The 13,930-nt window shown below is 35.0% G+C and overlaps 1 protein-coding gene across 1 annotated transcript in view; it reads right to left on the bottom strand.

Annotated features, from left to right (window-relative positions):
* Window positions 1–13,930, bottom strand: part of CPS1 (carbamoyl-phosphate synthase 1) — a 156,906-nt gene that overhangs the window by 108,514 nt on the left and 34,462 nt on the right. Inside the window, exon 2 of the mRNA XM_055290483.2 lies at window positions 11,478–11,615. Within this exon, the coding sequence (XP_055146458.1) occupies window positions 11,478–11,603 (126 nt within the window). The 5' untranslated portion in view covers window positions 11,604–11,615. The remainder of the gene's footprint in view (window positions 1–11,477; window positions 11,616–13,930) is intronic.

The following is a 13,930-nucleotide window of genomic DNA, read 5'->3' as shown; positions in this document are numbered from 1 at the left end:
CAATGTTACATCTCGAAGACACAATGGCTAATTCCATGTTGTATCCCCACTGAAATAGCCCACTGTTGTCCACACAGTAATATTCTCACTACACAGTTGGTGAATGCGTAGAAATGTACTTCATTATGTGATACTAGCATTTTACAATGCTGACACTATGGTGTTTTCAAAATAGTTATTTGATGCTCACTGACTTCTGATTATTTTACTAAATTTCATCTTCTCTTGAAAGCAAAGACAAATATTTCACATAGGTATAGTTCATGCTAAAAGACAGAAGATGAAAGTAAGGAATAAGTTAAGGCTGGGTGGCAATTACTGCCCAAAAAGTACCCTTAGGCTTTCATCTACCATTCAGGTGTCATATAAGTAATGCCTTCAGAAGAAGACCCAAAAAGGTGATTTCTAAATGTCATTCTTTAGGTTTCCTCATGAATTATTTCTATCATTAATATTAATAATTATCTATGTTATGTAGAAATCTAATTCTCCATCACTAGGGAAAAGAATAAAGCTGCATTCAGTATATATAACCCAAACATTCTCTTTTTCTTCCTTTACTTTTCATCTAAAATGCTTGCCAAATTTTACTGTATGTCAGCAATAAATTTGTTTGTTTTAATTCACTGATGTGGTCTCATGCTTACAATATTACATTTCTATACCAAGTCCCCAACTATGTTATAACTAATAATAATTCCCCCTCTATTAAAAATACTGAGGCTATTATATTTTGTATTGTTTTTGTTGTTGAGATCTATGTATAATCCTGGTACATCTTTGGCATTCAATAAGTGTTGGTATAATTAATTTTGGAAATAGTAACTAAAGATAATGTAGACTTTAAACTTTTGCTAGTGTGAGTTCAAATGTTAAAATACCTCCCTTAAAAAACTGTAATACTGATATTTGGATAAAGTAAAGCATTAATATTTCTTAAGCATGTCTGGTAGAAGTAGATTGACCTGTCACTATCCTATTTCTACCTTCTGCCATTACTTTACTGATAACCTATTAAAACATAAACTGGGTTGCATATATACTTATCTATGTTTATGAAAGTCTATATGCAGTTGTACAAATAAGTTGAGAATTTGGATTTGAATAATAAATTTATACTGTTCTGGGAAAGGTATCTTACTTCAAATAGAATTATGAAGCTATGTTGAAAAAGTAAGGTTTGGGAGCATGTTGTGTCACCGAGAACTCCATTCTGATCAATTCCCTATGACATCCTTAATAACAGTTAACATGAATGTACTGAATACTATCTTTAAAGCCATTAGTGAGTTCTCTCATCTAATCTTCACAAAAAATAATGATGTAAGTAATATTGAAATCTCCATTTTACACTTGAACTAACTGAGCCTCAGAGAAGTAAAGATCATTCTATTAGCAATTGGAGGAGCAGCGGTTTCTGAACCCAGTCTGTTTGACTTATAACCTCTTTTTCTTTTTATAAGCTTACTTTTATTTCTGCTTTCCAATTTAAGTGAGGATAAAAAGAAATTTAAGCATGAACTCTATTTAAGTTTATTTTTAAGAGCCCTAATTCAAAATTGCCATGGATAAGCCACAACAGGCCCAGGTCAACCAAGAACTACCTATCTATAAATCTGTAAATTGTCAAAGTGAAATGTCAAGTCATTAATTACCTGAGTCATTATAATCTGAGGAGAACCAGCAGGTTTTGAGAACAATTTGCACTGATCCTAGGCCCTTGAGTTCTCAAGCTCTGAAGATTCTTAGAACCCTAGATGCTGTGATGAATAAGGAGATCCACCTCTCAGTCCCCCCTCCCTTTTCCCCAGTGACGGAGGATTCAATTTCTAGATAACATAGATAATTATTCATATTAATAATGGAAAGACCTGCTGCCCTGCTCTGAGGAGTGAGGTCAGCAAACCATCTCCTGCTGTCAAATTTTTCAGGGTCTATCTCAGCTATAGACGGCTGCATTGCCCCATGACTTTCCTGGAATACCTCCTGGCCAGTGTCTAAGTCAGGCCTGGAGAGAAAGGCTCAGGCCACATCCAGGAAAGTCTGGTGGGCAACAGCTTCCTATCCAGTTGGCCAAGGCTTTATCAAAACTGCATTACAGTTTAGTTCTCTGTACAATTCTACTTCCTGAAGCTTCACAGAGGCTGATCCCTAATAGAGAGCATGCTCCCCAAACATCATCTCCGCATTTGTTTACAGAGAACCTAACTCATGCTAGGCACTTAAACCAAATGATCAAAGTCCTTATGCCAAAGTTAATGTTACTTCCAAGTTGCCTGATGTTCAAGAGTGGAGGCCACATGTGAACATTCACTTTATTTGAACAACTAAGCACAAGTTTAGCATGCAACTGCCTAAAATAAAATTCATACAGAGAAAAAGAGAGATTTTTCTGTACTTTCTAAAAATCTCGTGTTTTTTTTTTGTTTGTTTGTTTGTTTTTTTTGAGACGGAGTCTCCCTCTGTCGCCCAGGCTGGAGTGCAGTGGCGCGACCTCGGCTCACTGCAAGCTCCGCCTCCCGGGTTCACGCCATTCTCCTGCCTCAGCCTCTCCGAGTAGCTGGGACTACAGGCGCCCGCCACCACGCCCGGCTAATTTTTTGTATTTTTTTTAGTAGAGACGGGGTTTCACCGTGGTCTCGATCTCCTGACCTCGTGATCCGCCCGCCTCGGCCTCCCAAAATCTCGTGTTTTTATGAGATTTTGTTTGAATCTCATAAAACAAATATGTTTAAATTTTTGAATGAATATGTTTAAATTGTGGCTGCAATTAATATTATCTCCACCTTTTTGAAATTATGTTTGTATGTTTTTCTTCTCCCACCCATGTAATTATATTCATAAAACATGTAAACATACCCCAAAGAAATAGGCCAAGGATTGTAGCTAATATGGATAGAAGAAAAATGCCTTAAGGCTACTTTCCACTAACAGTTTGGCATTTTTTAGTCTGGAGCCTACAGGTATTGTGAATCTGGGAGCCAATCAGGTTATAAAATAAGTAGTGAAAAATTGTGTTCTCTTGTTACTTCATATGAATTTAAAAATTAAAGATTAAATTATTAGTCTCTATGGCCTAGTAATACTAAATGTTTCTTTTGTTTGCAAATTTATTGGAGGAAGATTCATAAGACTGTAGATTTTTTCACACACAATATTTAGAAGGACTGAAATGAATTTTCCTATTTATATGTAATTGCTCCATGTTTAATCTTACTTTATAATTTTATTTAGTACTCCTATTTCTAAATTAAACTGAATTACACAAATAGCTATATGATCTCCATTCTTAAATTACTTTTATTTTTTATTTATTTTTATTTTTATTTATTTATTTATTGAGATGAAATCTCTCTGTCGCCCAAGCTGGAGTGCAGTGGCAGAATCTTGGCTCACTGCAACCTCTGCCTCCTAGGTTCAAGCAATTCTCCTGTTTCAGCCTCCCCAGTAGCTGAGATTACAGGCACTTTGTGCCACCACACCCAGCTAATTTTGTATTTTTAGTAGAGGTGGAGTTTCACCATGTTAGCCATGCTGGTCTTAAACTCCTGCTTCAAGAGATCTGCCTGCTTTGGCTTCCCAAAGTGCTGGTATTACAGGTGTGAGCCACCACGCCCGGCCCCCATTCTTATATTACTTTTAAAATGAGCATTCTGGGCCAGGCGTGATGGCTCACGCCTGTAATCCCAGCACTTTGGGAGGCCAAGGCGGGCGGATCGCGAGGTCAGGAGATCAAGACCATCCTGGCTAACATGGTGAAACCCTGTCTCTACTGAAAATACAAAAAAATTAGCCGGGCGTGTTGGCGGGCACCTGTAGTCCAGCTACTCGGGAGGCTGAGGCAGGAGAATGGCGTGAACCAGGGAGGCGGAGCTTGCAGTGAGCCGAGATCGCACCACTGCACTCCAGCCTGGGCAACAGAGTGAGACTCCGTCTCAAAAAAAAAAAAAAGCATTCTAAACTAAATTTAATGTTGCAATTCTTAATATTTGTAAAGTCTGAGGATTCTTTCACAAGTTTTAAGTAATTTTTAATGAAAATACATTTTGGGGGGGTTACATGTAAGTAGAAATTGCAATGAACTCTCAATTGCTATTTGTTGGTTTGTCTGCTGTGGATGTTAGTATTATTGTTTCACCATTGTCATACAATATTTCAATTTTCTAATGATGTTACAAAATAGAATACTGCAAGATCTGAAATTTCCCTAAACATCTCGTCTCTTTTAGGGGTTTTAAATTTTCCTCACAATTAAAATTCATTGTAAGCCTACATTTATGGGTCTATTTTCATTTCTTAGTAAGATGATTCATTAACTTTATGGGACCACAAATAAGTGACTACAGTTTTGCACTTTAATACTCTCAGTTCGAGATTCCGTTTAAAAGGGTAGATGTTTCAATGTGTTTTCCAGAATAAGAATAATGCAACAGCTATTAATGAGAGTCACACAGCTACATTCCCCTTGAAAAAGGTTTGAACATGTGTCCCTGGTGCTGTGCTAAACTGATTTAGAGGGCTTAGTCTTAGGAAGTAACAGTCAAAATTCAAACATAATTTGTAATTTAATCTATAAAAGTTTTTGAAGCAGCCTAGTGTTTATCACTATTGTTAGGTTTTCCTTTGCATTCAGTATTATGTTATTAAAAATCATCTACTCATTGTTCATGTATTGCTTCACAACCCATCAGCATTCTGAACTAATTCTAAGGATATTGATCCTTTACCTTGAACCAGTTTTCTTTGGGTCTTTTATATCAAGATGGAAAACAAGTCAAAATGAGACTTTTCTTGCAGCCTAAAATTGCATTAGGCTTTTGTGTATGTGGAGCTTACGGGACTATAAGAGGAAGAAACACATTGAAACTGAAAAACAGCATGTTTTGTTACAAATACATGACAATATTTAGGTTGAAATGGAAGAAATATGTCAACTATAAACAGCATTGCCCTAAAATGTCCTATTTATAGAGTTGTTGACAGCCATATAAAGCAAGAATCCTTACTTATTCTTTGATTTAAACAACGTATTCTCAAAAAAAGAAAAGGAAAGGAAAAATCAGATTTTGTGGTATTGCCATAATGTTCGGTATGTAAATGAGCTCTTGAGTAAGCAATAAAATAACAGCAGAAGAAATGACTTAGAACATTCTGAAGCGAGGTAACAACTATGGCATCAGAGATATAAGTACAATAACAAAACTTCAAATTAAAAAGATCCATCTGTTGCTTGAAGCCTAATTAAAATTCTAACCAGATTTGCTAATGTATATTTTGTTTTACATACAAAAACAGGCATCCATGTGTCCTTGTTTTAACTGCAGCACTTACATATCTGTGAAATGGGAGGAACAGAAATGTTTCTTCTCCTGGATATGAGACTCCACCACTAAAATGTTCTGGGTGTAAAGCCTTAAGCTAATTCAGCAATAGATTCCATAAAAGATTTGAAAAAAAAAAACCACCATTAAAAAGTCAATAATTCCCTTAAGCTAGTAGTAAAAATGAAAATAATTTACTCTGGGATTGCTGTATTGCTGTTGAATCATTTATCTAAGTAAATTATTTGCACATCAGAAAAAGTAGAGACCCCACATGTTTTTTTTTCCATTTTCACCAAGGCCTAAGGCTATGTAACATACTTGCTTTCTAGCTTACCTGATGTTTCTTAGCTATTAGTTCGCCTCAGTACTCATCCTCTTAAAAAATAAATCTGAACTAAGCACTGGAAAGTAGAAAGCCTAAAGCCAGAATTTATTTCAGGTAATTGTTGTGTAGATAATATGGTAAAAAGTTAAAATCAAGTAAATGAAATTTTATTTTTTTGTTCTTGGAGTTACACTATTAAGATATGGATTTTTGAAATTTAGAATTTCAGCACAATTTGTCTTTGAAATATTTCATGAGACTTCTCTGCAGTTACAAGGCCTGACACTTCAAAATTTTGAAGCACTGTAACAGCAGTAATCAATTAGGCCTTACCTCATTCTAAGTTAATAATCTTACAACATTCCAAGTTAATATTAAGTCATCGGTCTTTGGTTAAACATAAGCCAACGTTAGGGGGACAAAATCACAAGGTTAATTTACTTGAGTACTTTTATGTTCGAACATTTATAAACAAAAGATTAAGATTTATGAATCATTTTTATTCTAATAAGGTTTCTCATTGTAAATAAAATACAGCATGTATAAAAACTTCATGACAAAGTATATTGATAAAGTGTAGGTTTATTAATATGCCTTACTGAGCATCTGCTATGTGGCAAGTTGTTCAAAGTCCTGGAGGAACCTACATATCATAAGCTAACTTTTACTGTATGGTGGTGATAAATTAAAATGGTCTTATATTTCAGTCTGCATTATAGAAAAAACTTAGTAAAATTCTTTAGTAATGTAGCAACCCTACTGATTCATTTATGAGAACATCAAATTAGTCAGTTACCTCCCTATGAAATTTAAAAGATCAATGTATAGCATTTAACAAGTTGAAAAAAATAAAAAGCAAACAGAGTAGCCTTGAAAATATTTTTATAAGTTAAACTCATTTAGATCACATGAAGAAAATCTAATGGAAGCTAAAGATCCCTAGGGCTGAGGAGCCTAACACAAACTTTGACCTTGGCCTGTGCAGCTTTCTTCAGGCCTCCGTCATTGCAAATGCCCCAGGAAGTACAAGTCACATCAAGGGCAGTCAGCGTAGCATACCAAACTCCTCCTGAAGGCTTGAAGTGAATTCTAGCATGCCCAATGCATAAGAGATACTGAAAACTTCCTACAGCACCCCTCAATTTTTGGAACAAATTGGAAATATGAAGAAAATCTAACAGAGATGTAAAGGCAGAGGAATAGTCTCCATTTCCATAGCAATAAGACCTAATGTCACCTCTAGATCATCAGAAAGTCTGGCTAGACATGAGCAAATTGGAATGAGGGAGAGGAAAGCACAGGTCAAGATTAGTACTAGTCCCTTGGGCAGTTCTACAGCCAGAATGCTTAGCTTCTGACCCAAAGCTGGGACTGGGGTACTGAGTGATGTGCTTAGGGCCTAACACTCAGAGTTACACCATGACACTAACAGTGACAGCCTCCTTAAATTTTGCATCTCAGGTACCTCACTCACTTAACCTAGTCTAGGACGTTTAAACTATAGTTTTTTCAAGAGTTTTATATCAAGAAGCTCTTAATGTCAAGGCATTGTTGGTGACAAATAAATGAATCTATATTTTAGAAAATTGGGGGTATAGAAAATGGAAAAAATATAAATGTTCAAAAGAAAGGCCATCTCCCAATTAGAGAAATATTGCATGCCAAAAATATGTAAAGTTGTCCATCAGGCAAACTAATTCTGCAACAGCTCATTTGGGACTGAACACAATTAATATTTCAAAAATGTAGTTTCCTATAGATGAAATCCAGGCCTAAAATGTGTCTATATGTAGTAAAAGTCCAATAAAATAGTTATTCTTAAAAGCGTGTGATAACCCTATCCCCACTCTTACATCTAATGTGTACAGAGGCTCCAATATAATAATGAGTTATATTTCCTGTGAATATCTTTAAAGCTACTACAATATAAGTAAATTATTCTAATTGTTGGAGTTTTTATAGTTGCCAATTTCTAATCAAATGACAATAGCTCCTCAAGACTGAACTAAATAGATACTTCTATGTCAAAATCAGAATATAAAATCTTAAAAATGAATGCCTTTCAAAAGAAATAATGACTCCCAGTGCTCATTCGTAGCTGAAGTATCAAAGAGGACACTTGGATTGTTAGGTTCCTAGCTTAATTATAACACAGGTCACCATTGTTAAAAAATGAGTGGATTAATGTTAGAAGGAGTACTTATTGAACACTTTTCTATTCATAGGGAACTTAACCTTTACAATTTAATACTTTTGATTTCCAAATTCATTTGCAAGTAAAAATAAAACTATTTAGTCTTGATGACTTTCCCAGACTTGTGAACTCAGAATTCTTAAGTCTGTAAGTTTCTTGAAATCAGATACTATACTCTTATGATCCACTTATTTCTATTTATCATTCTTCCTGTATACTCCTATGGTAGAGGTTCCGTGTTTATTAAAGAATAAATGAACGAATGAATGAAATAGGTTATTATGGTGTCTATTCTGCCTTTTGGAATTAAATTTGCCATACTGAAAAATATATATTATTTGCTTCATTTTCCTTGAGTCTGATTTATTATAAGAAATATCTTCTTAGAGATGTTTAATGTTAAGGCAAAAGTGAACAAATTATTATTATAAATATTTGAGAATTATTATCAAGTACCTTGTCATTGCAACAACTTGTAGTCTATAAAAAACATAAGGACTCTTTAACCCTCTACTAAGTCCTTCTACTAAAATGTACAGAATGGAATTTTTTTAAACTATCCAGTTTTTGCTTTAAAATGTTCAGTTTAATGGTTTAAATTTAAAACTTTAAAGATTTTTGAGAATTGTTCATGTGTGCCAATCACATAATTTTTCGAGTAAATCAGTCATCATTTCCACTATACAGATGACAAAACTTAGGTTGAGAGAATATGTGACTTGTACAAGAACAGCGCATTAGGAAATGCATAACAGGGGTTAGAATCCAGATCTTTTTGTGCCCCATCCAGAGTATATCCTACTATTATACTGCTACAACCTGCTGAATGTAATAATGAGTGCTGAACATTTTCAATACTAATGGAAAAAGAGTATGGTATCTAAAACTTTTTAGTATTTAGCATTTTATGGTTGTTGATCATTTATACCCTTGATACCAACTTTCTTTAAAATATAGAGCACCTTGAAATTCTTTCCTCTTTCCCGTAAGTAAAATACAACTGTACTGATTGGCAAGGCACTCTATAAATATTAGCCACTGACAAATACCCAACGAAGGGCCACATAAAATTATAAGTGCGTCATTTCTGTCATCAAACCCACCCTCTCTGTCTGTCATCAAAGAGAGAGGAAAAGCGACCTCAAAATACTTCGAAAAAGCAACCCAATTTACAGGGCAATGATTATAGATGTGACCACAAGGTGTCTTTCACAATCCATTTACCATCTATAACTAGACATAATGCTACTAACCTTTAAAGTGACTGTTCTCAGTGCCCTTCACTGACCATTATGTAACTACATCCTAATGATTTTAACTATCTTTAAAATATGATGTCCATCTAAAAATAGTAAATTCGGATGTATTTTTCTAAGACAGTTGAGTTTTTAAAGTGAAGGCAGGAAGAAAAGTAGGTAGAGGACTATTTCAGAATAAGTGAATAATAACACAAGTCCCCTTGGGCTGCTCTATGGAATTTTAATTCACTATTGTGAAGTTCAAGAACTTCTATTTTTTGTGCTTGGCATTCCTCCAAAACTCTGGCCAGTAATGACTGAGTGTGAGTAATGGCTTTTACACCATGAAATGATGGCTTAGTCCTCCTACAAATTTGTCATTCTTAGCTGTGCACTGTGACAGACCCTTGAAACAGATCTGTCACCATGAGCTAGAACTGCTTTCACGGTAATCCATCCACATAATTAGACCATTTTGTCATGGTTGTGATGGTGGTGGTGGTTGTATGGAGCGTTTATTGTGATCTTGGAGAATTGGATTCTAATCTCAATCATATCTGTGCCATTTAAAGTAAGTACTCACTCAATTTCGCAGTTTCTGGTGCCTGATGAAGATGCACCTATCCTTACCTATGTATCTACCTTCTCACAGGGTGAGAAGAAGATATTCCAAGTCACCCAACTTTGAAGTATTAGATGGCACATATAATCATAAGGGATAACTTTCGTTACTATTGATTTTCTCTGAGCTGATACATGAGTACCTTGAAGTATTACTAACAATAAATTATCATAGTTTACATCCAGTTACAATGTCTTTGATGTTAGTTTAGAATATTCTCCTTTCCCATTCTTTTGCTATAATTAAACTAAATTCAAGAAAATGTCTATAACTAGACGTAATGCCACTAACCTTTAGTGACTGTTCTCAATGCCCTTTATGGCCATTGTGTAACTATATCCTAATGATTTTAACTATCTTTAAAACATGATGTCCATTTAAAAAGAGTAAATTTGAATATATTGGAATATGTAACTACATAAAAGACATTTTCTTTTCTGGTTTTCTTAATTTAAAATGGTAATTTCCTATACTCTTGTTAGAATCTTCTCAATGTTAAAGGCTGAAGTTATTAACACACCACTAAGGCTACTATATGTATTTCCTCTTTTCTCCTGGGATCTTGAGCTAGTTTCTCTCTCTTTCTCGCTCTCTCTCTCTCCCTCCCATCCCTCACACTCCTCCTCTTCCCCTCCCCCTGTCTCCATCTCTCTTCCTTTTCTTTTGCTCCCATTCCTTTCCCATTCCTATCCCTGGCGGCCACAAGAATTTATGAGTATTCCTTGGCCTTGCAGGTGTCAGGACAAAAACCCCACTGAATCCTGACTTGAGCAACTGAAACAGTAGAAGCTTAGTCAACTCAATGAGCATACGAAGTATAAGCAGAACACTCCAAACTATGAGATCCCATTTTCACATCAACGGACAGAGATTTTCTTTTGTTTTTTCTATTTCAAATTTTACAGCTTTTGCTACTAAAGAAGCAATATATCTAAAGCTAATATGATTACTTAAACTTATAGTCACTAAAGATTATTTTCATTGGCAAAGTTCCTATGGAGTAATTTCAGGCTTCTCTGATAATGAACATCTTCATAAAGTTACAGGAAGGAGCAGAGGTTCCTACAGGAATTTCATAATTCAATGCTGGGGGGCAGGAAGAAGGGCAATTAATGTTTCTTTCCTGGGCTTGCCCGCTCAATTATAGATACCCGTGGAGGGACAGAATTATCAGCTGCTATCTGCCTGTATGTATTACTCTAAAAAATGAAAATAATAAATTTGGCCTGTCCAAAAAAACAGCCAGAAGGAAAAGGAAAAAGCTAAAGCAGTGTCTACATGATGACCTGCAAATATCAAAAGCACATATTTTCTAATTATATTTTATAAAATGTTTAAATGATATTTCAAAAGAGAACTTTCCAGTAAGCCCTATTTATAGAACAGAACTTAACACACTATGTACCATAATGTGGCTCACACACATATAAGCAACTCCATTTTTTAAATCCAAACTGTAAGTAATAGTATCTAGGCACAGAAAGCTATCAATGAAAGAAAAGATGTTTCTTTTCCAAGCAGTGCACTTACATTTTACATGTTCACGAGAATTGTCATCATTCTTTATGTTGGGTAAAAATTACTGTCATGTTACTCAGATAAGATAAAAATTAGCATTTGCTAAGTCAGTAGGTTCCATAGTAAAGGAAACATTAATACATTAGTACTTCAGAGCTACACTCAAGACTGTATTTGCTTTGTAAGGGACACCTTTGCTTCACTGCTAAACTATACCCCATACTATTTTATCAGAAACAATCGATATGGGTATTACCTTGACAGAAAGGAGCCTGATGCCAGGTCTTGAAAATTTCCATTTTTGGTGTGCAGTCACATCGGTAAAGCCAAAACCAGTCTTCAGTGTCCTCACCACTTTGCAAGCTGTCAAAATCCTCGTCATTTTGATTTGTGACTAAAATTAAATGAAATTACATAAATTTTATGAGATTCTGTGATAAGACTTTTTAGTTAATGTAAAAGAAATCTGGGAGGGGGTGCATTCAGTGTTTAACGCTGACTGCACAGCGATCTTTGAATTTCCATTCATTCTGCCATTAAATGTCTTCAGCCACAGCTCCTCCTTCTCTTAACCCCTCCTCCTGAGGTAATGTCCAGAGATGTTCCATGGGCATGTAACACAAATTGCAACACATCAAATACTACCTTCTCCTGCTAAAATAATGCTGGGGTTGTAGAAAACCAGCCATCCATCAAAGGAATTGCTTATGCAGCTGAATGGAATGACCTAGACATCATGGACAACCTTATCCTAAAGAGTAGCAACTTTCCAAGAGGCTAAGGATCATAGGCTTTTGCCTGTGTCACATGTGATAACTAATATGCCTCATAAGAGATTTTGGATTCCCAAAGAAAGCTGAATGCTTGCCATTTTCTGTTGGGGTAAAAAGACAATGTTCTTTTTACAAAAAGTAAAAATCAGAGCATCCTACAAATAGCATTTTTACTGTTTGTAAAAAGAATGTCAGAATAAACTTTTCTCCACAAATATACAATAAGCCTATCTACATTATGTTTTGGGTTAATAGAGTAGTATACTACATTCTTACTATAGCATTGTTCTGTGTTTCAAAGTTAAAGCAATCAGTAATATCAAGTAAAACACAACTAGAGCAAACTGGACTATTATATCATTCTTAAGCCTCTTAAATTTGTAACAACTTCATGAAACAATGACAAACACTGATTTTAATATAAGCACTATTCCTAAGTCAAGTGTTTTTTAGTTATTAAAATGTTACATATAAAATTTTCCAAACTTCAGCATTCATATTTCAACATGAATAAAAAGTGATTCACTTAACCCTTCAGTCTCATGTTTAACCAGGCTGTCAAGGGGCCTCATTGGCTGACAGATGCTCTTGCTTAAGTCACGTGACTATGTAGAACAGGAAGTACTGCAGCAGTGTTCTTTGATACTCTTGCAAAGAAGGCCAAGGAATAAAGGCAATAGACTCATTCCTAGGGCTTCTCATAACAGAAAAGATGACACAAAATGACATAAAGACTGTAAGCTTCAATAACATAGAATCAGTGCTAGAGTTGGGGTAAGGATTTTTTTAAAGAGGAACAAAGTTAAATTTAAATCTTCACGCTTACTTAATATATTCATATACAAACATTATTTGATTTCAAAGTGCTTCACGACTCTTGGTGATAGAAAGCTAAACAAAATAGGCTCATACTAGTTTATACAAATAATTAATAAAATAACTAGTGCCATGGAAGTTGCCTAAATGCAATGGGAAAATAAATAAAATGGGGAAAATAAGAAAGAAAGATCAAGTTCTTTGTGCATGTTCAGTAAAGTTTAAGCATAGAATTATGTTGAGCTGTGTTATATTGAAGGATGCAAGTTCACCAAGTAGATAAAGAGGGAAAAAAACCCAGAAGGGATGCCATGCTATGAGCAATAGCATAGAGGCATGAAGTCATGTGGTATATTTTTTAAAAGCCTAGATGCAGGGTACAGAATGGGAAAATGAAAAGGTACCATATCATGGGAGACTTTGTATGCCTTAAAATGTTCAGACTTCATCCATAAATAGTATTCATGATAGTCATGGAAGTATTTTGAACAAGAAATAAAGGTGAAATTTGTGTTGAAGATCATTGAAAAATGAATTGGAGGAGAATGAAAATAGCAAAAGGAAAACTCCCAACCTAGAGAACTGAGGACTCAGAAGCAGTACTTACTGGCTTAGTCCAATACCAGTTTACGCCTTGATCTCACTTCTTGTCTTTTTATGTGTGTGTGTGTGTCTGTGTGTGTAGTGAGGGTTGTCTTTCCTTAATTAAAAAACCGATATAAACTCAATCCTCATTATGGAGACTTTTTAGGATGCAAAATAAATTTAAATCAGTCATAGTCCCATTACCCTAAGGTACCCATGCAATGAATACTATAGTATGTTTCCTCCCTTCATCACTTATGTTTTAATCAAATATGACAGTGGAAGTACTGAGGAGTCCAGAGCTTGACCAAGGAGAAGACTGCATCACCATTTATAGCAGTTGACCACAAAGCATGATGAATTAAACATGTTTTTCCATAGAAATGTCAACAATTCTAGGATAGAATTCTCCTACTCTAAAGTCTAGAGAGAAATGTGGGCATGATAGTTTTAATAGGCTTTCATTTTTATCAGTAAAGGGTCCCAGATGCAGACTGTGGTGTGTATGTATATATATATACACACACACATATAT

This window comes from Symphalangus syndactylus, chromosome 8 (assembly GCF_028878055.3).
Source record: "Symphalangus syndactylus isolate Jambi chromosome 8, NHGRI_mSymSyn1-v2.1_pri, whole genome shotgun sequence".
NCBI classification, from domain to species: domain Eukaryota; kingdom Metazoa; phylum Chordata; class Mammalia; order Primates; family Hylobatidae; genus Symphalangus; species Symphalangus syndactylus.
The sequence above is the reverse complement of the archived record's forward strand: the minus strand, read 5'-3'. Positions and strand labels throughout refer to the sequence as shown.